Source organism: Gobius niger, assembly GCF_951799975.1.
Source record: "Gobius niger genome assembly, chromosome: 12".
Classification (NCBI taxonomy): domain Eukaryota; kingdom Metazoa; phylum Chordata; class Actinopteri; order Gobiiformes; family Gobiidae; genus Gobius; species Gobius niger.
In genome coordinates this window covers 13972464-13990944 of record NC_136863.1, presented here as the reverse complement: position 1 = coordinate 13990944, position 18481 = coordinate 13972464, and the positions used below count along the sequence as shown (strand labels likewise).

Genomic DNA, 18481 nt, shown 5'->3' with positions numbered 1-18481 from the left:
ATTGTTTAATCCACCTCTCAAGCCCACCCGTCGCAACTTGCACAGATAACGCAAGGTGTTTGGACAGAGTATGATCCGTGTGTAGTCTGACAGGCCAGGCTATTTAATATCTCTTGTTACTGAGCCTTTCCACAAGAAACAAAAACTGGTACAAAGTTTATTGTCTTCTCTCTCAACTGAGCTAATACATACTATATGTATGCATTTTTCTTCAATAGAACTGAAAAGTGGTAACATAATTCTATCACACAGGCAGGACTCTAGTAGTTTGAAAAGAGTTTGAGCCACAGGATTATCATATTTTCCAGACTATAAGCCACACTGTTTTTCATAGTTTGGCTGGAGGTGCGACCTATACTCAGGTGTGACTTACATATCAAAATATATAATTATTTTCAGCCGCTAGAGGGCGCTTTAGGCTTGTGTACCAGTGCAAGCAGAGGTTATGCTTACTGCAATGAAGAAAAGGAAAAAAAGCTAATTGCGGGCTAAAAGGAATGAGTAAATGGGAGCTTGAACAGCGTGCTGCCGAGAGAGGCTTGTTAACGGTGCAGTTACGCCTCCATGGCCAGGTAGTTGCCAAGGCTGGTGTGACTTATACTCCGGAGCGACTTATAGTCCGGAAAATACGGTAATAATGAACATAATGATCAGGGTCAATGTGTGGATTTTCCTGTTTGGAGATTTCTTTTACAAAACAGTGAATTTCCCACATAGAAGCCGAAACTGCAACATCAAATTCTAGAAAATCGTGAACGCAACCTATTGACAGACTGACTTCCCTCTGCGCTAAGAAGCTTATTAGTAAATGATGAGATTCACAGATACAAGGATTGGTCCAGAATAGTCCTGTCTCTAAGTGGTACAGTCTTTTTTTCTAAATCAAAATAGATCATCTAGTGCTATATCATTGACGTTTTCCTATATTGATTCAGACGACGGACCCTTTGGAAGACGACAGGTGGATGGACTGGATCCGGACACCCAGAGTCTTCTCCAGGTCCTGCAGGATGTCACAGCCGGGGCTATCGGGAGGCGAGTCGTACAGGAGGTGTTTGAATGGCTCCAACTCGATCAGAATCACCATGTTTTTCAAGAAAAAGCCTTCGATGTAGGACGACAAGTCCGGAGCGTCTAGGAACTGTCGACAGGGAATAGGTGTGTCATTTGACAGAGCAAAACAATACCGAAATGTTTGTGCTTCCCTGTTATCCCGACCTTGGTGTGGTTGTAGAGCTCCACGCAAGTCTCAGTGTTGATGTTCTTGGAGCAGATTATCTCACAATGTCTCTGCAAAGCCTCCAACTGGAAAAACTTGGCAGCTGACAGGAGCTGAAAAACAGTTTGTTGTTGCAATTTTAATGGTCGCAATTAGGAATTCTAAAACCTGCAGTCAATTCAGATAATACCGCATAAAGTCTAAAAACAACAAACTAATTAATCTCCATTGGGATGAATCATGTACAAAACTTGAATTTTAAGCCTCCACAAGAATTAAAGTGCATATGACACATTAGACACAATTTTTTCAGAAACATAGTTGACACAATTATTAACTATCTTATTGGACACTGACAGGAAATGACATAGATAAAGGCAAACAATTTAAAACTGTTGAAAGAGGGTGATGGGTGCAGGTTTGAGAGGGTGTATAGCACTGTGTGAGTGTGTGCCGTGCCAACCATGTTATGTCAATACGTGTGTTAAGTGTGACATCGCACACAATAATAAGCTACTTCCAGGTCCAAACTGTTGAGAGTCCTATAGATAAACACAGCAAAAAAAAGCAACTTTATCTGAATCTCCTGCTGAAGAAAGGCCTAAAACAGATGTACACCTCACAATTTCTCCTGGCAAAATTAAGATATTTTAATATTATTATTATTATTATTATTATTTATATAAAATAAGCCTTTATTTTATGTTTTTCATGCTGTTATGCAAGGGAGTGCTCTCAAAATTAATTTCATTGTGATTGATTTTGCTATGACAATACAGACCTATCCTATAAAATCAGCAAAATCCCATTATAGTGAATAGGGCTAAAGATCTGTTGGATTTGGAGGTAGAGAGATGACATCATCACTGACATAGGGGAAATGCATGAGTCAAACTGCTGTAGAAGTTTACCTCTCTGTCAGTAGCTTAAAAATTCAAATAGAAACCAAAAATGTCTTCATTAATTTGCTGCTTCACTGAAATAAAATGATACAGCTGCTATACAGCTAAATAAGTCATATTTTCAAAAGCATTCAAACCTGTCGTATGCACTTTAAGTCTTCGCTCAAGACTTTATGCTCCTGAACAGAACAGAATCTTATTTAAAAAAAAAAAAAATCAAATCACAATTGCAATGCCTATCCATAAAAACGATTACCGTACCTCCATGACGTCAGTATTTCTGATGTGCAAAGCTTCAGTGCCTCCATAATAAAGATACTGCATTACCATCTGAAAATGAGAGGTAAAATGGACAAGCATCAAATCAAATAAACGGGAAAATACTAACAATAATAATAAATGAACTGGGTAGAGCAGTGTTACCTGAAAAATATGGTATTTCACATTGCTGATTTCGATGCAAGTATTTTCACCACATGGCCTGTTGGCTAAAAGGGTCTTGAACCTTGAGAAATAGGACACAAACGTTTCCTTTTTTTTTTTTGTCATTTGCATTCCAGAAAAGCACATTATGAATTCTTCCACAGAGCGTGTTAATCTGTGACTCACAAAAGATTACATTAGAGCTACTTGATGGTTTCCCCAAGCACATTTTGTCAATTTAAATAAGAGTGATGTGGTATTTGCCCGCAGTCTTTTATTTTATGAAGCCATTGACAGCATGTTGTCAATGGGGAATGATAAGGGAGTACAATAGACATGCTGTCAACATCCCAAGGACAGTGGGAATCACTATATGGATCAGTGAAGGTGAAGAGATGCGTGATTTGAAAGTGCTTGTTTGGCTTTGGATATATTTTTTTCCAGTTTGTTCTTTTGATTCATTTACCCTTTAATTGTGCAGTTACATGCATTATGTCTGAGCAGAGGGAAGTGTTTTAATGTCTGTTTGAACCACCATGTCCGTGTGTGCGCCATAGCTATAAGCTCTGAGTAAGAATAGAACAAATTACCTGGTGGATGCGGTAAAAAGCAGGACCTTGTGGGCATAAAATGGTTTCCCCTCCACCAAAAAGGTCACGTCAGACATGTCTTTATTGTTCAGGAACTGAGGGTCTGAAAGATACAGGCCAATAAAACTTCACAAACAATAAAGGTGTTCAATAAGTAAGAAGAAGAAGAAAAAAAAATCTACTGCAGTCTCATAAGGCAGTGTGATTAGCACAGTTACCACCAGGGGGCAATGTCTCTCAACCATAGAGAGAAATACACTTCCAAGAAGTGGCCTTTTTGCACATTATTGTTTATTAATGAAATTGTTAATTGTTGACGAGTTTAACGATAAACCCTTACCCAAGCGCGACGACTGCTTCCTCTTGATCTCCACCAGTTTGGGGATAGGGTAAGGACCGTAACACTGCGTGAAAATGGCTGCTAGTTGCTGGCTGATCACCTCATTCTGATACAAGACATTAAAATCCAAGAGCAAGAAGGTGTTAAACATTAAATCATTGTAAAGTATAGATAGATTGATAAATTAATGTTATTATACATGACATGACACATGCACAATGTGTGTGTGTGTGTGTCATTGCATAGTGAGTGAATTAAATGCTTTAACATCTAAGAATCATTTTCAATATTGAGTATTTCAGTGTTTATCTGCCCCTGTGTGGGTGTATGTTGTTCAAATCAGAGCAGAGCTGCGATGTAGCTGCCTCACTTCTGCTCTCACTGAAGCGTGACACTAACAAATATGTATTAACAAGCCATTCAATACCCATTTCATAACAACAAATATGCTTTTCTGCATTTCTCTACAATCACTGGCTCCTACATAAGCAAACTGTGAAAAGAAATGCTGTGCTTTCTGATTAGTCAGCAGAGCCCACTGTAAAGAAAGATGAACAGTTCCTTCTTTGATGTCCTCAAGGCGGGACAAACAGAACCAGCAGCCTCCCATGGCCCTTCAGAGAGATGAGGGTCAGTGGCCTCGCCATACATCAGCTCAGACACAGACAAGGACTGACAGTGCACGGAGCCACTGAAGGCTAAGAGTGGGTACTGTAAGTGTGTGGCCCAAAGACTCATGTGCATCCCCAAAAATGTGTTTAGGCCCTTTCTTTACACACGAATATGCGCTCCACTCTTTTATGTTTGGCGGAACAGCAAATACTGGCAGCTGAATGTAAAATTAATTTTAAAAAACAAAACAAAAGAGCATTCTCAGTCTTCCTCTCCAATGTCTATGAGGGAAAGTCACAACAATGCTAATAAACTGCTAATTACTTAATGGGCATTCTTTTTTCACCAACTGAAGGAGGAGCAAAAAAATGTCATTATTTGTAAGAAAAAAACCCCCACAGGTACAGAGAGAGACTGACAGGCAATACTCAATTGAAAGCCAGAGGTCAGTGAGTACATATAGCTAGATCTGCAGAAATGTAATGTTTTTCAGATAGTAGCGGTGGCGCAGTACCTTGCTGGCTCTCAGGATCTGAAACATGAGAGGCAGGCCGTGTGTAATGAGCTCCTCAGTGTACTCGTCCTCTTCGATACAGCTGAACTCCTTCAGAAGGCCCTGGATCAGAGGCCGTCGGTGCTGCAGGAAGCATGTGCGCAGAGACTCCAGCCAAGTGTGCAATGTCCACGGGACGCCTGGGGCCAGCAAACAACATTCATAATCATCAGCAATCTTTAGACAGTCTGAAAACCACTCACAGAAATGTAGACAGAAACTGACCCAGACTTCGAATGTCGATAGTGATGTCTACATGACCATGTTCTGAACTGTGGTACATAGCCTCTTTCAGGGCTTTGAGTCTGGCTTTTCCACTTCGGATGAGATCAATCTGAGACGGGCTCCTGCCCTCCAGCTCAGACCCCTCTGCAAGAATCTCTTCCAAAGACAAGACGTCACCTTTCTCCTTCTCTGTATGGGACAGTAACTTCCGAAAGATATTTCTGTAAGATAAGGAATAAACAGGGTAAATCACACAGCCAAAAAACTTTTCTATTCAAAACAAGGATTTATGTTGCATTAGAGGCGTAATAAAAAGTCTATATGAGAAAAATAAGCAATTGTGCAGCGCCCCATGTGGGCCATATCTGGGCTTGTTTGGGTAGTTAATATGATACCCATTGTCGCTGAGCTGTTGTTTATGAAATGTGAGGAGATTGTCAAATATTCTACTCTGTCTATTCTCTCTACTCCCATCTATAACTCACATTGTGCAGTTATAGAAACGGGTGAGCTAAAATGGAGTAAAGAAAAACATAAAGTTAATTTGCATTTTTAAGTGTTAGATTTTCTTCTTGATATAAAGTACAAACACTGAGAAAAAGACAAAGCAAATGGAGAAGTCGCTTGGTCACGGTGTGCTGAACATCTAATGGCACAGTGATTCAGCTGCTGTAGTGTCAATTGTATTGACGTGCACTGCAGAATTTGTGTTGGTGGATAAACAAGATTAATGCTGAACGTGCAGTAAAAGTTCAGTCAGCTTGTATTTATCCACTTGTGAGGCTCTAGTCGTTACATAACCAGTGTATGCTTACCTGTGTCCATGCGCTGCTGCAAGGCTGTAGGAGTTCATGTCTCCCTGCGGTGCTGTGGAGATGCCATTACGATACATGGTGCCCACCATGGGGTCAGCTCCCCGCTCTAACAGCAAACTCACCAGCTCAAAGTTACCTGCAGGAGAAATGCTCCATTATCCACCCACAATACAATTAAGCCGTGAAATGGACAGGATGAAAGATGACACTGAAAAGCAGGCTTCATCATTTGTTTTGCATGTTCCTATTTGTCTTTATTTCAGCCCCCAAGAAAAAGTATCCTGCTCTGCCAGTAATCATGCTGGCTATCAGGTGTTATTATGTGCCGCTTATAGACGGCCAGCTGGCACAGTCAGCATGGAGCTGTACAGTCTGTGGAAACAGGAGGATGATCCTACCTGCAGCGGCCGCCAGCTGCAGTGGGGTCTCTGTGTAGTTCTCCATCCCGTCCTGCAGGGAACCCTCGACGTTGGCTTTGGCATCCAGCAACAGCTGCACAGTGGTCAGCAACATACAACATGCCAGGGCACACACGAGGAAGAGGTGGAGAGTTTAGAGATGGTCAAGCTCGACTGTACATGCAATACACATGCAGCATTACCTATGAAAGGCATACTACAGTATATCCACAATTACTCATCAGGGTATTACTCATTAAGTATTAGAATCTGCATTTTCAAACACCTATGTCACATATGACTTACACTATATGTGACCTATGTCTACTAAATGTTCTCATTTTAAATTAAGGTGCATCATTATTTTTGATTAGAACTTAATGATTCGAAATTGAATGGACAGAACATTTAAAGGGCAAACTCATTAAGTGAGCAAGTTCAATAACAATTAGACCATTTTCCACCCTCCATTTCCTAAAATGGGTTCCGAACTATTTAGCCAAAAACGTTCACCCTGACACAAAGAGTTTCCAGCATTTGCACTAGTCACATGACTGTACCTCCCTACCTACATTTTTTTTTTTAAATCTAGTTAAAATAGGAGAAAACAAGTTTGCTAATGGCATAATATGTGACAATGGGACACAGTGAGGTGATGAAAGAAATCACAGGTGAAAGAAGACATCACTACCTGCACCACAGGCACATGTCCGTGTAACACAGCAAATGTGAGGGGCGTGGCCTGCCGCGTTTCAGGGAAGACTGAGGGATGCTTGTGAACTGAATTTGGCACCTGGGGAGGGGACACAAGGGAGAGAGGGGAGAGGACAAATGGAAAGAAAGATATGAAGCCGTTAAAACTATGACACAAGCTGCAGCAAGGCAAAGAGGTGGACGAGGACTTTGTACAGGAGAGTAATTAACTGGGAGCCCTGGGGCTGCAGAGGACTTCCTGTCACTAGAATCGCCCTAATGAACACAATGGATTGATGTGTCTAGTTAGGCCTCATCCAAATGCTCTATTCTGATCTACTCGCTCTCCGCTGAATGTGCTCAGACAGGGCTTTGACCTGACCTCTGTGCTGCTTATCTCTGTGGTCTCTGACTCAAGGGAGCAGGAATGAACACCTCTGAGCCAAATGAGAACACGACGTGGGACGGCCATGTGGGTTGAGGATGGAGACACGTGGGGAGAAACACTGAGCTTTTAAGGTTAATACAAGCGTCTTTCAGGTTATATTTGTTATTTTGATGGGTTAAGTTCTTAACAGACCTTTGAAAAAAGTGAATAGACAAAACAATTGAATTTATATATTTTAAATTGAAGAGTAAAGCAGAAATGTAATTGAGACGAACTATACAGCTTGCATCAGTCTTAAGCTTAAAACATGGTATGATTTGTGTGCGAGTGGACATGTTACAATTAAGACTGTTCGGTGCCTTGGCCTGAGGTGAAGAGAGACACAGTGATGTGAGATGATGTTGTTGGGAGTGACTAATGACATTAAGGATCATGAGATCTTCATAGAATGACCTTGTAAGTCACCAGAGAAAACTTCCTGCTGCAGGGAGTCTAATGCAATACCAGCAACACTGCAGTCTCATGATCCTTATTTTTGTACATGGATGAAGGTGAGTGATGTCATGACAGTTTTCTCCACTTGAGTGTACAGTATAATGATTGCATCTTTTCACAATCAAGAGCAGGCATATCACTACTTTGACATTTATATAATAGACCCTTTATGTTGTGCTTTTAAAGGCCCAATATAGTTAATGAGCACTAACCTCACTGTTAATATCAGCTCCTGCGTCGAGTAGCATCTGCACCATGGCCTCATCTCCACGGACACACGCATACATTAGAGGGGTCATCCCCTGCACAGGTACAACCGTACAAATGTGTGAGAACAGTTAATGCTGCATTAAGCTCAATATCACAGAGAGAGATGCTTATTGACCTTACGGCATACGCCCTTTTACTACTAAACTGCTGATGTGTGACGAAAGTGGGAGATATTTTTCAATATCTCCCCCCGGACATCAATCGGTCTGACGTAAATATAAAAAACAAAAACGTGTTGGTGTTCAATTATTAATTTTCCTTGAGCAAATTCCACCCACAGCAGTGATATGGTTTGCAGCACTGTTGATGTGGAGTGATGCAGAACTGCTTGACAATTCTGCTGCAAAGAGACACTGCGTCAGAATAAGCTGTTCAATGTATAATGGGACTGACTATAGCAGCGTATACAGTCATAAAGCTGCAAGCTCTTGCTCTTTGAGCATCAATGATTTCCATGTTTTTCATAAAGCGCTATAGACTTATAATAGACTGTTTACCATCACTTGTCTACACATTTACATGCAGGAACTGATGAAGTGCAACATACAAGCACCGATAAATAATTACAGGATCTCACATTGAGATGATTGGTCCAATGACTTATTTTATTTATGCTAGATATGGAACTTCAATTTCACAATTCCATGAGAGCTACAGAAACAATATGTACAATGACAAAAAATATGTACAATAGGACTCCCCTGAAAAGGTTTTTCTCAATCTCAGCGGGATTTCCTGGTTAAAATAAAGGTCAAAACAAGGAAAAAAAGAAAGAAAATATAATTTTGTTATGTATACACACACATGAGCTGAGCTGAATTAGTCGCAAACCTTTTGTCAACATACTGGTTTATTCATAGTGGTATCAACACTGTCAACCATTGAGAATCTTTGGGATGTGCTAGAGATGGCTTTGTGCAGTGGTCACACTCTCCCATCATCGATGCAAGATTGATGCAAAATTAATGCAACACTGGGTCTTTTGACATTGCAGAAGCTTTTTGAAACAATGCAAATGCGTGCTGAGCATGTTACCTGCTCATTCAAGCTGTTGATGCCGTCGGGGCCGAGCAGGTTGACAGCTTGCTTCACCAGATCCGTGCGTCCACAGTTGAGCATGCGGAAGCCCAGATCTTGCAGGAACTTTGCCTCTGTGGATGCTGCATCCAGTTTCCTTGAGGCGCAGAAGCAGTCATCCGTTCTGAAGGGCAAAGCACGCAAAGTGATCCTTGCTATGCTCAGGGCTTGACTGTAATGCAGCGCATTTTCCCCCTAACACCTGACAAATACCACTCCAGACCACCTACAGTACAAAGACGGGAGTGTGTGACGGGGCTCAGTGTGAAACAGACATTATGTATTTGGAGAGCAACATGCTGCGTGACCCCGGAGGGAAAATGTGCCCTCTACAATGATTTTTCCAAAAAAGAACAGACGCATGGTGATAGTCCTGTCTACACTTGACTATTATGCCGTGTACCAAACTCTCACATTTTTCTATGTGTATATTGAGTAGCTACAAACCCAAAGGAGGCATACTATTATTGTGCCCTAGCCTTACTTCTCATGACTGTGTTGTGAGATTGGTGGAAGTCATTGGCACTGAGTGTTAGCCAAAGGTAAGAGACTAAACAACATCAAGTAAAGTTTTAGGGCAATGGTTGTCAACTGGAGGCTCATGCAGGATCACTGTTTGTTTTGTTTTTTTACAGAGGCGTTGAGACAATTACAGAAAATTACAACTCATGGAATCGAAATCTCAGTGACGGCAGCCGTGTTATCAAACAGACAATGAGGCAATCCCACTAAGCACTGCTGCTGAGGTGTTGGTTGAAGTGTTGGGAGTAATTGTATAATACTGTGCAGACTTTTGTTATGCTTGGCTGCTGATGTGTTTACCTGAGCTGGCGTGGCTCACAGTCCACTCCGGGCAGCAGCAGTCGGGCTGCCTGCCGCACATCATCACTGTCCACTGAGGAGCTGCGCCTGTGCTCTGTGTGGACCACCGCCACGCGTAACCACTCCATCAGCGGAGGCAGCGTCATGAATGGCCTGCAGGGGGCAAGACAGACACACACGCACACACACACACACTCTGTCAGCACATAACTACACTGGAAATCCAAACAAAATTTAGATTTGCGAGCTATGTTAGAGAGAAGTCACAGAATAGAGCCTTCTGAAATCAATGACTCAAAGCAAAGCAGAAATGCACTTACCAATGTGTCGCTACTCTCACTATATTTAGTATAAGACTCTATAAGTAACAAACTGAATAACCATAATTTTACTTTGACCATAATATCATATACTTACTATTATAACTATATAGTGCAATAGATAGAGCGCTCATAGACTAAAAAAAAGAGTGTAAAACTGCATTGAGAATGTTTTGGGATGTGCTGGAGAAGGCTTTGTGCAGTGGTCACAATCACCCATCATCAGTACAAGATCTTGGCGAAAAATTGCAAAGGCCTTTGGAAACAATGCCACATCAATGCTGTAATCAAAGCTAAAGGCAGTCCAACTAATTATTAATGTGTGTGACCTTTTTGTTTTATGGTCAGGCAGTGTATTTTGTAACTTTCTGTACAAGAACCATGTACAGGCTTAATTACACGTGTCCCTATCCCATAGCTCATACTTAACTCTCACTGTTGACCAGGAAATGCATTCAAATGAATGCATGACGCAAGATTTCGACCTCTGTGACCGCGCTTGTCAGAGCTCCGTGGATGCAAAAGCTCGCTATTTCAACAAGCTGTCATGAATAGATTATGCTAAATATATCCATGTTCATTCCATATTCATAGGAAAAGACACGGAAGAAATCTCATGCCACGGGACTTATGCCTTATGAGCTGGGACTGATGACATCACGCGAGCGCTAATATTAACTATTAAAAGACGCTGAGATGTTCCTCATGCTCAAATCAAATCATTACAGTAAAGAAGCAGCTATAGGCCTACAGTTGAAACAACCATGTATAACAAGTATGTCTATGTAGTCTCTCATTCGTCCAGATGTGTTTCTTCGTACCAAAGGTTGAGTTGAACACATTTCATATCTCTTTAATCAGGTTTGATCTATTATGAAGTTCCATGGGTTGGAAATCTTAGTAATACTCTCTAAGTGATGAAAAGGACTGGTTCATGCTAAGTGGTCAGAGAGGACTGTAATGTAATAACAAATCAATTCAAATCAAATCAATGATCCAGTCAAGTCATCACACAGTGAAACTAGGCCTCCTCCACCTGGGACTGACTGTATGCATCATGAGAGAAACACCTTTTAAATGCCTGTAACGTCCTTGACACGTCTCCAGCCATCATCTGTCACTCACTCATGAACAGCGCTCCTCAGCTTCCCATGGAGGATCTTCTGCTTGATCTGCCAAGACATTCTTCAAAGACCACACTGCAAAGCAACGCCCTTAGTTCCATAGGCTTCATTAAGTCAGCACTATACCTAATCATGAATCCGAGCCTCGGGAGATCTTCACCTAAATCCAAGTTCACATGAAGTTCAAGGACGTGGTGGTGATCTACAGCTTTACGATGCGCATTTGTCTGCATATATATGGCTAAAAGAAACACAATTTGGGGATTTTAAAATGTAAACCAGGAATACTGTATGCCGTGGGGATTTGCTTGAATGCTAGCAGCAAGTAGCTCGGGAGCTTCAGTAGTTCTCCAGCCCTATTTCTCCAAGCACTTCATAAGTCCCATTTTAGAGGCATTTTGTGTTTGTTTTGAACATGTTGAACAGAATCTGCAAACACTTGAGTACAAAATGTAAAGTTCAAGGACAACATTGAGTTAGTTTTTTCTTTATAATGTTAAAACACAATCTTGGCCAGTACCGTATTTTCCGGACTATAAGTCGCTCCGCAGTAAGTAGCACCAGCCTTGGCAACTACCGGGGTATGGAGGCGTAACTGCTCCGTCGACAAGCCTCTCCTTGCAGCACGTTGCTCAAGCACCCATATGTGAACCCGTTCCTCTCACTGTGGCCATGTAGCTTTTAGCTCGCTATCAGCTTATTTTGTTTTCTTCATTGCAGTAAGAGTGACCTACGCTTTTCACCAATCCTTCACAGGTTTTTCTCTGCTGCTCGATTATCATTTTTTAAATCTTCAGTGGTACAGGAGTAGCAAATACTGGTACACAAACCTAGAGCGCCCTCTAGCAGCTGTCAGTGTGAAATGACAAACATTGGGGGATTATATTTTTTTATATATAAATCGCGCCTGAGTATGAATCGCACCCCAAGCCAAACTATGAAAATAGGGCGCCTCTCCAGGGTGAACTCTTTGAAACATAAGTAGCTTTGTTGTTACATAAAAGTAGCTCACCGGGTAAAAAAGGCTAGAGACCCCTGCTGTATCGGAGTCTGTAGATGACTGCTTTCAGCCACATTCCACCTTGACTCAGAGCTGACAAGGGCTGTTGTAGGAATACAGAGCAACCACACTTGCACAAACATGATACAAATAAGAAGATATTTTTGTTCTGAGCTAAGCGTCTCCAACCAGCATGAGCATGCATTACTCAACCATAAAAGAAATAATCTCTCATTAAAATGAATAATGTCTAAAATCGCGGCTCCCCTTAGGAAACCCCTCTAGACTAATATTTTGCTCAAAAACAGACAGAAAAACTCAAGTAAAAGTAGTCACTAACCCGAGGACGAATAGCGACAGCTTGACTGCACTATAGGGATCCTATCAATAAACATGAAACTTGCATAATATATACATAGCATCTGTAATTATAAGTTCTTCTGGCCAGTTCTAACTCTCGCTGGTGTGTGCTTGGGTCATACACAGGGCTTTGTCTAAGTTCCAACAACCTGGGCATTACTTATGGAAACATCTGGTTCTGTATTACAGGGATACAGCCAAGGTACATATATATATATTTAAAAAAAAAAGACTAGAGTGTCAAGGTGCAGTGCAGATCTATACTCAAGGGAGCTAACTAATAGAGGAGAAAGTATACAGCTGTAATGAGGTGACAGTTATCTTGCACGGTGTAAAATGAGCGTATCTAGGGAGTCCCTTCTTACTTTTTATTGCTGTCCCTTAAAGAAGACTGATTATATGAGTTGGTTGTTTTTACAGAAGGGGATCATAGGTCTAAAGGATTAGTCAATATCAGAGTTCTCTATTATGTTTTCTGTTGCCAATAATATATCATGGTACATTACGATAGGATTGCCTGTTACACTCCACGGCTTTCCTGGCTGATTACTGTTGCTTGTTGGTGGGAGTTTCAATTTTAATTCAGTATATAATAGATTCCAACAGAACTTTCAGTGTATCCTTTGCTAAAACATTTAGGGATTTTGTGGCTTTCGACAAGTGTGCAGACTGGATGTGGCAAATTAACTTTCTATAGGGAGCAGACTGAGCAAACTTAAGGTGCCATTAGACAAGATTAGAAGCAACAAAAGCAGCAGCTGGAGTGGAGGTGGGTGATGAAAACCTGCGGCCATAATAAGAACTGAACTGCACATGTGGGCCTGCATGATAGCACCCTTTTTAACAACAGAATGGTATTTCAGCACAATAAAAGTGTGAGCAGAGCAACATTTGAGCACATTGGCATACTAACGGATATCATCTGCAAAAAGTAGTTATGGCAATTATTTTCATTAGCAAAATATGTGAAAGAAAATGCTATAGACTGTGTTCATTTCTATAATCTGATGAAGTCAAACTATTAGATGGAGGGCATTTTAAATGTTTCACTTTACCTTTTTTGTTTTTAAATCTGATCCACAGACAGCCTTCTAATCTAACAGTGTGTATGCACCTGCATGATAAGGTAGTGCTGCCATCTGTTCAATGATATTTCATGTTGATACACAACATTTTAAGGCATGCTCCCAATGACTGGCTAGACTCAGAAAAGCTATATTTGCAGTGGGTTAGCAAAGATTGGATTTGAATGAGGACCTAAATCTCATATTTGGCTGCTTTTATCAACATCACCATGGAGACGAGCTGGAGATGGACAATGTCAGGGAAAGGAATTTACTATTTTAAGCTATTTCAAAATGGAAACACTTAGTTCAAGAGTTCTCCAACTGAAACCCGAGGTCCTTGCTTTGGGGTACAAACTAAAATCTCTAGGTGGCACGGTGGCACAGTGGTTAGCTCTCATGCTTCACAGCAAGACGGTTCCAGGTTTCATCCCCGACTCCAGTTTCCCCTAACACTGAAAACATGTACATTAGGGTTTATGTGTGCATGTGGTGAGTGGTTAGTGGTGATCGGAGAGGCCGACGGTGCAGACATTATAAAGTGTGAACATCATGATGAAATTACAAATGAAAACAACTTTCACTCACAGAGCTGCCGACTGCAGACCTTAGGACCCCACATGACTCACCTTACCCACATGTCCACACGATAATTTAATTCTTTTTACTTTTGTTAAATACACTCTCTATCAATAACAACCTTAGTTCACCATCCATTTAAGGTCCATACATTTGGCTAAGCATGTTTCAAAAGATTCATTTTTAGAACAAAGCAAGCTAAAGATAATGCACCCGATGTTGTGTATCTAAACTCAGGCTTTAGATTTTCTGACGAGGTGTGCTCTGTGTAATCTTCACCTGGTGCAGTAAGTGGGTTGAACGGGGGCTCGATATGGGTTGGACAGACTTTAATGGCCAATGGCGAAGTTATGAGAAAAGGGGAAGAAGCTACAAGTACTTGTTGCAGTCAGTGGCTAGCAACACACCACGCCACAGTTGACCCCGTCTTCCCGCTAACTACCTTTGCTTGTGTCTTTAGTCTCACCGTTCTGTCTGCAGCGAGACCTTGGAGGGCTCAACGTTGGGGTTCTCCCACTCCATCTGCGGGCAGTGCATGAAGTAACACAGTGTGTAGATGGCCTCAGGCGACCAGTGCATCACGCTGTTCTTCTGGTGAATAGGCGTGCCGTTGTTGTGGTTCTTGGTGTACAGGGGCTGGAGGTGGTGCATGGCTCGGGACACCAGGTCACCTGTGAGCACAATAGCAATATGCATTATTGAGTGGGAATCCTGGACTAGCCGTAGCACAAGGGAAGCGAGAAAAGGATTGCACTATGTTTGGAATGAATATTTATGTAGAAACATTACACCCAAGGCGATTTCCCCTTGAATAATAGAACTGTACACAATGTATTGGAAAAAATTAAGCTTGGAAAGAAAATACAGTTGATTGAACCTTGTATGTATGTGTAAAGGGCTTCAAACTACAGCAAACACAGTTACAACTCAAACTTGATTGCATTCAGATCAGGATACAATTACAATAAAAGAACATTACCACTCCAGAATTTCAGATGAAGGAATACTACAGGCACTATGTCTCTCACCTTGTCTCAGAAGGCACTGGGATTGCCACAGTAATTCAGAGGAAACTACTTGAGTAAAGGAAGTCTCTTCCTGACAGCTGTCTTTTTTTGTGTGAAGCTGTAGAAGATGGATGGGGAGCTATAATATATCCCTTTTGTGTGCACTCAAGATTGCTCCTCAATATCAGCACATGATTATTTGACCATTTACACACAAGGGAGGAAGATGAAAAAAAGGCAAACTCTTATTGATGCATTTTGCCGAGAAATGGATTTCAACTTTTGGCCTTTCTTGAAACAATCTTGTTGTAAAGAACAAGAAAATGCCTTTTAAGTCCAAACTAATGCTTCTTTTGGGATGGATGCCACAATGACCGTCCACTTAAAGGAGTTACTGTGGCATCTTTCTGTAGTCATTGAGTGGCACTGGCTACTTACTTGAAAAACAACCTTGCTTTATTACAGCACACGGCCTGCAATCCCATTTCGCTGAGTGCTGTCAGCTCAGCTTCTCCTTTTTCAGGACGCCACCACCAACACTGCAACTCTTAGAAAATGTAATGAAATTCTCAGGCCAGGTTTATTGACAAAAACAGTGTGTCCTAGTGTTTTCTTCATTCCATTTGATACAAGAGGAACAAAGACACAGTCCTGACTGAGAAGTCTAATTGAACTACAGTGAATACATACAATATAGACGAGCGGACAAATAGTCATCCCGCCGGACAAAGCCGTTGTTTAGCATCGCAATTGTGCTGTGTGAATGCCGCCAAGATTCCATTTAGCTTTGACAATGCGTTAGCCGCGTGTGAAAAGGACATCTGACTGAGAGAAGAGCATTCATGCAATAAAACAGTCAATCCCCGCGCTGTCCTGTGGGAACTCTACAATGGGAATTATGAAGACAAATGCTCTGGACATTTACTTCTGATGCAAAGGGGAGAAACAACAACAATGAATGGCAAAAGTCTATCACACTCTGTTTTCCCTTTGAGGTAATTTGTCGTGAGAGATAAGCCTGAAGCATTGGGCCTTGGAGGTGGGCAGAGACAGAGAGAGAGAGAGAGTGTGGTCATCCTCAGCCACTCCTCATGTCTTATTTATGGAGCTTCAGTGACATTTTGTTCTGAGGAGGAAAGTGAGCTGGCAGTCAGAAGAGGCATGCCACATCGACGGCAGGTACAGGGAAAAGATTATGTTTTCAGCAGGCAGAGCCAAAGGAGTGAGCCGCTTAATGCATGATTGATGTAAACACAAATATTTTTCCAGATGGTAGCAAAAATCTCAGGTAAAAATGCTCATAAGAACCAAAATAATAACCAAAATAGCCTATAGACATAGACATCAACACCAGTAATGATTTTAATGCAAATCAACAGTTAGCTAATTATCCATCAGATCCTTCACCAAATATAGTTGGTCAGTACCAAAGTAGTCTGAGAGAACTGCAGCATGGACCCTTCTCTAAGTCGTAGCCAGAGGGATGCTAGTCAGAAATATACAGCTGGAGTGGTAGTCACAGCAGTGGTTCTCAATCTGTCAAACTCTGAGGTACTGTATTTTCATGAGGTGGTAAATGCTATGTAACCACTGGTCTATCGAGTCAAATTTACATATATTTTTGCTGATTTCCAAACTGTTCTTCTGTTTTGTCAAATCAGCAGTATAAGTTCAGCCGTGTGACGCAACTGCTCTTGAGATATTAAGCTACACAAAAACAATAGGATTTTATTTACAAGCCAATATTATAAATAGACAAGTATTAAATATAAAATTGATCATTGTCATCCTCATAATAATCATTGTGCCACAACTCAATGACACAATGGAGATAATTTTTTTCACTCAAACTTGGCTGTAAATACTGCTAAAGTGGAGCTAGCCCACAGTTAGCTTTGCTTGTTAGCCTGCTTCTTCTTCGTGATTATATTAGTGTGTATTGCGCCTCTGACCCGGAGGAAGAGAAGTTGCAAGGGTGGTTTGTTGGACAGAGACACCAGGGGGAGATGAAAGCCCCCCAATCATCCCCTTAACACTTGCATTACACCCAGTAGGACTATGAAAAGGATTTAATAAGGTAAACAAGTTACTATATTCTTCTTTAAATCTCCATTGTTTTACTATTACACCAAGAATCCCAGACAGTTAAGCGATTTGTGACGACATAATCCCGAGCTCTATTGAACATGGGTTGATTGTTGAAATCCGGATTCACTTTACTTGGCCAGATTCTCTTTGCTCATAAATTTTCCAACTGACATTTAGAAGTAGACTCAAAAAACCTTAAGCGGCTCATATAATTTATCACTTAATTTAACGCAATAAAGCCTTTATTAAATGGACTGCTGTCTTTGATATATTGCAAATGTACACAGCACTGTGCAGACAACCTTTAAAAGGATCCTGAACGATTGAAATGACAAAGTCTTTGATGGATCTCCCGTTTTACAATTGGCAAAAGTTCTACAACGACGTTTTGTTTCATTAACGTGGAGCATATCTTTTAAGTTCAGTGAATGCAGTGGGCTTAGGAGGGGGTGAGAACTGGGAAATCCAGGTGTATAATGAGTACAACCTGTGTTAGGCTTTTTATTGCACATCCCAAACCCACAATCAATACCTCATTCAGGTAATTTATTGGATGCTAAGAGGAACAAGAAGAGGCGGAGGGCATACAAGCATTGATGTAATAGCCTTAAGGTAATAGTCTTTAGTTTCAAGGTTCTAAAACCTCTGTAATTTAGATTACATTCATAGGATAGGCACAATATTTTGTCCTGTGGCATCTCTGAGGCCAGTAAACAGGCACATGTTGAAAGCCCGCAACAGCACCTGATTACTCCAATTCTTCATCGTGGGTCTCTATAAAAATAGGCTCATTTTGCTCTGACTGATTGTATTTACTGAGATATATGAGCTTCTCCTTGAGCCTTGATGAGCAGTTGTGGCTGCAGTGTGCAACGAATGCCACCATCATTGCCTGCGTCTTTCAATTATGCGCCGCTATGCAGTTGTGATTACATTTAATGGTCGCTTGTGGCCATGCTGACTCGACAAAATGCAAAGTGCCACTTTTTTCACTCCTTTTAATGTTTTGCTGCTATGCATCTGGTATAACAAAGCATTAAACAGAAAAATGTTGAACTACGATGAGAGGAGCTATGCTGAATGGCGATGATGGCAGAGTCAGAGGTCTCTGGAGGCT

General features: G+C 41.3%; 1 protein-coding gene across 2 annotated transcripts in view; it reads right to left on the bottom strand.

Annotated features, from left to right (window-relative positions):
* Positions 1-499: 499 nt before the first annotated feature.
* The window catches only part of btbd11b (BTB (POZ) domain containing 11b), a 90854-nt gene continuing 72872 nt past the window's right edge, over positions 500-18481 (bottom strand). Inside the window, exons 3-17 of one of the 2 annotated variants that reach the window (XM_079568269.1) lie at positions 14736-14940; positions 9823-9975; positions 8959-9124; positions 7866-7955; positions 6769-6870; positions 6078-6171; positions 5680-5815; positions 4865-5085; positions 4601-4779; positions 3475-3580; positions 3135-3237; positions 2545-2626; positions 2383-2451; positions 1219-1332; positions 500-1141 (exon numbers count right to left, since the gene is read on the bottom strand). In XM_079568269.1, coding sequence (XP_079424395.1) covers positions 932-1141; positions 1219-1332; positions 2383-2451; positions 2545-2626; positions 3135-3237; positions 3475-3580; positions 4601-4779; positions 4865-5085; positions 5680-5815; positions 6078-6171; positions 6769-6870; positions 7866-7955; positions 8959-9124; positions 9823-9975; positions 14736-14940 — 2030 coding nt within the window. In that variant the 3' untranslated portion in view covers positions 500-931. The remainder of the gene's footprint in view (positions 1142-1218; positions 1333-2382; positions 2452-2544; positions 2627-3134; positions 3238-3474; positions 3581-4600; positions 4780-4864; positions 5086-5679; positions 5816-6077; positions 6172-6768; positions 6871-7865; positions 7956-8958; positions 9125-9822; positions 9976-14735; positions 14941-18481) is intronic. The other variant, XM_079568270.1, reaches the window with a different exon arrangement.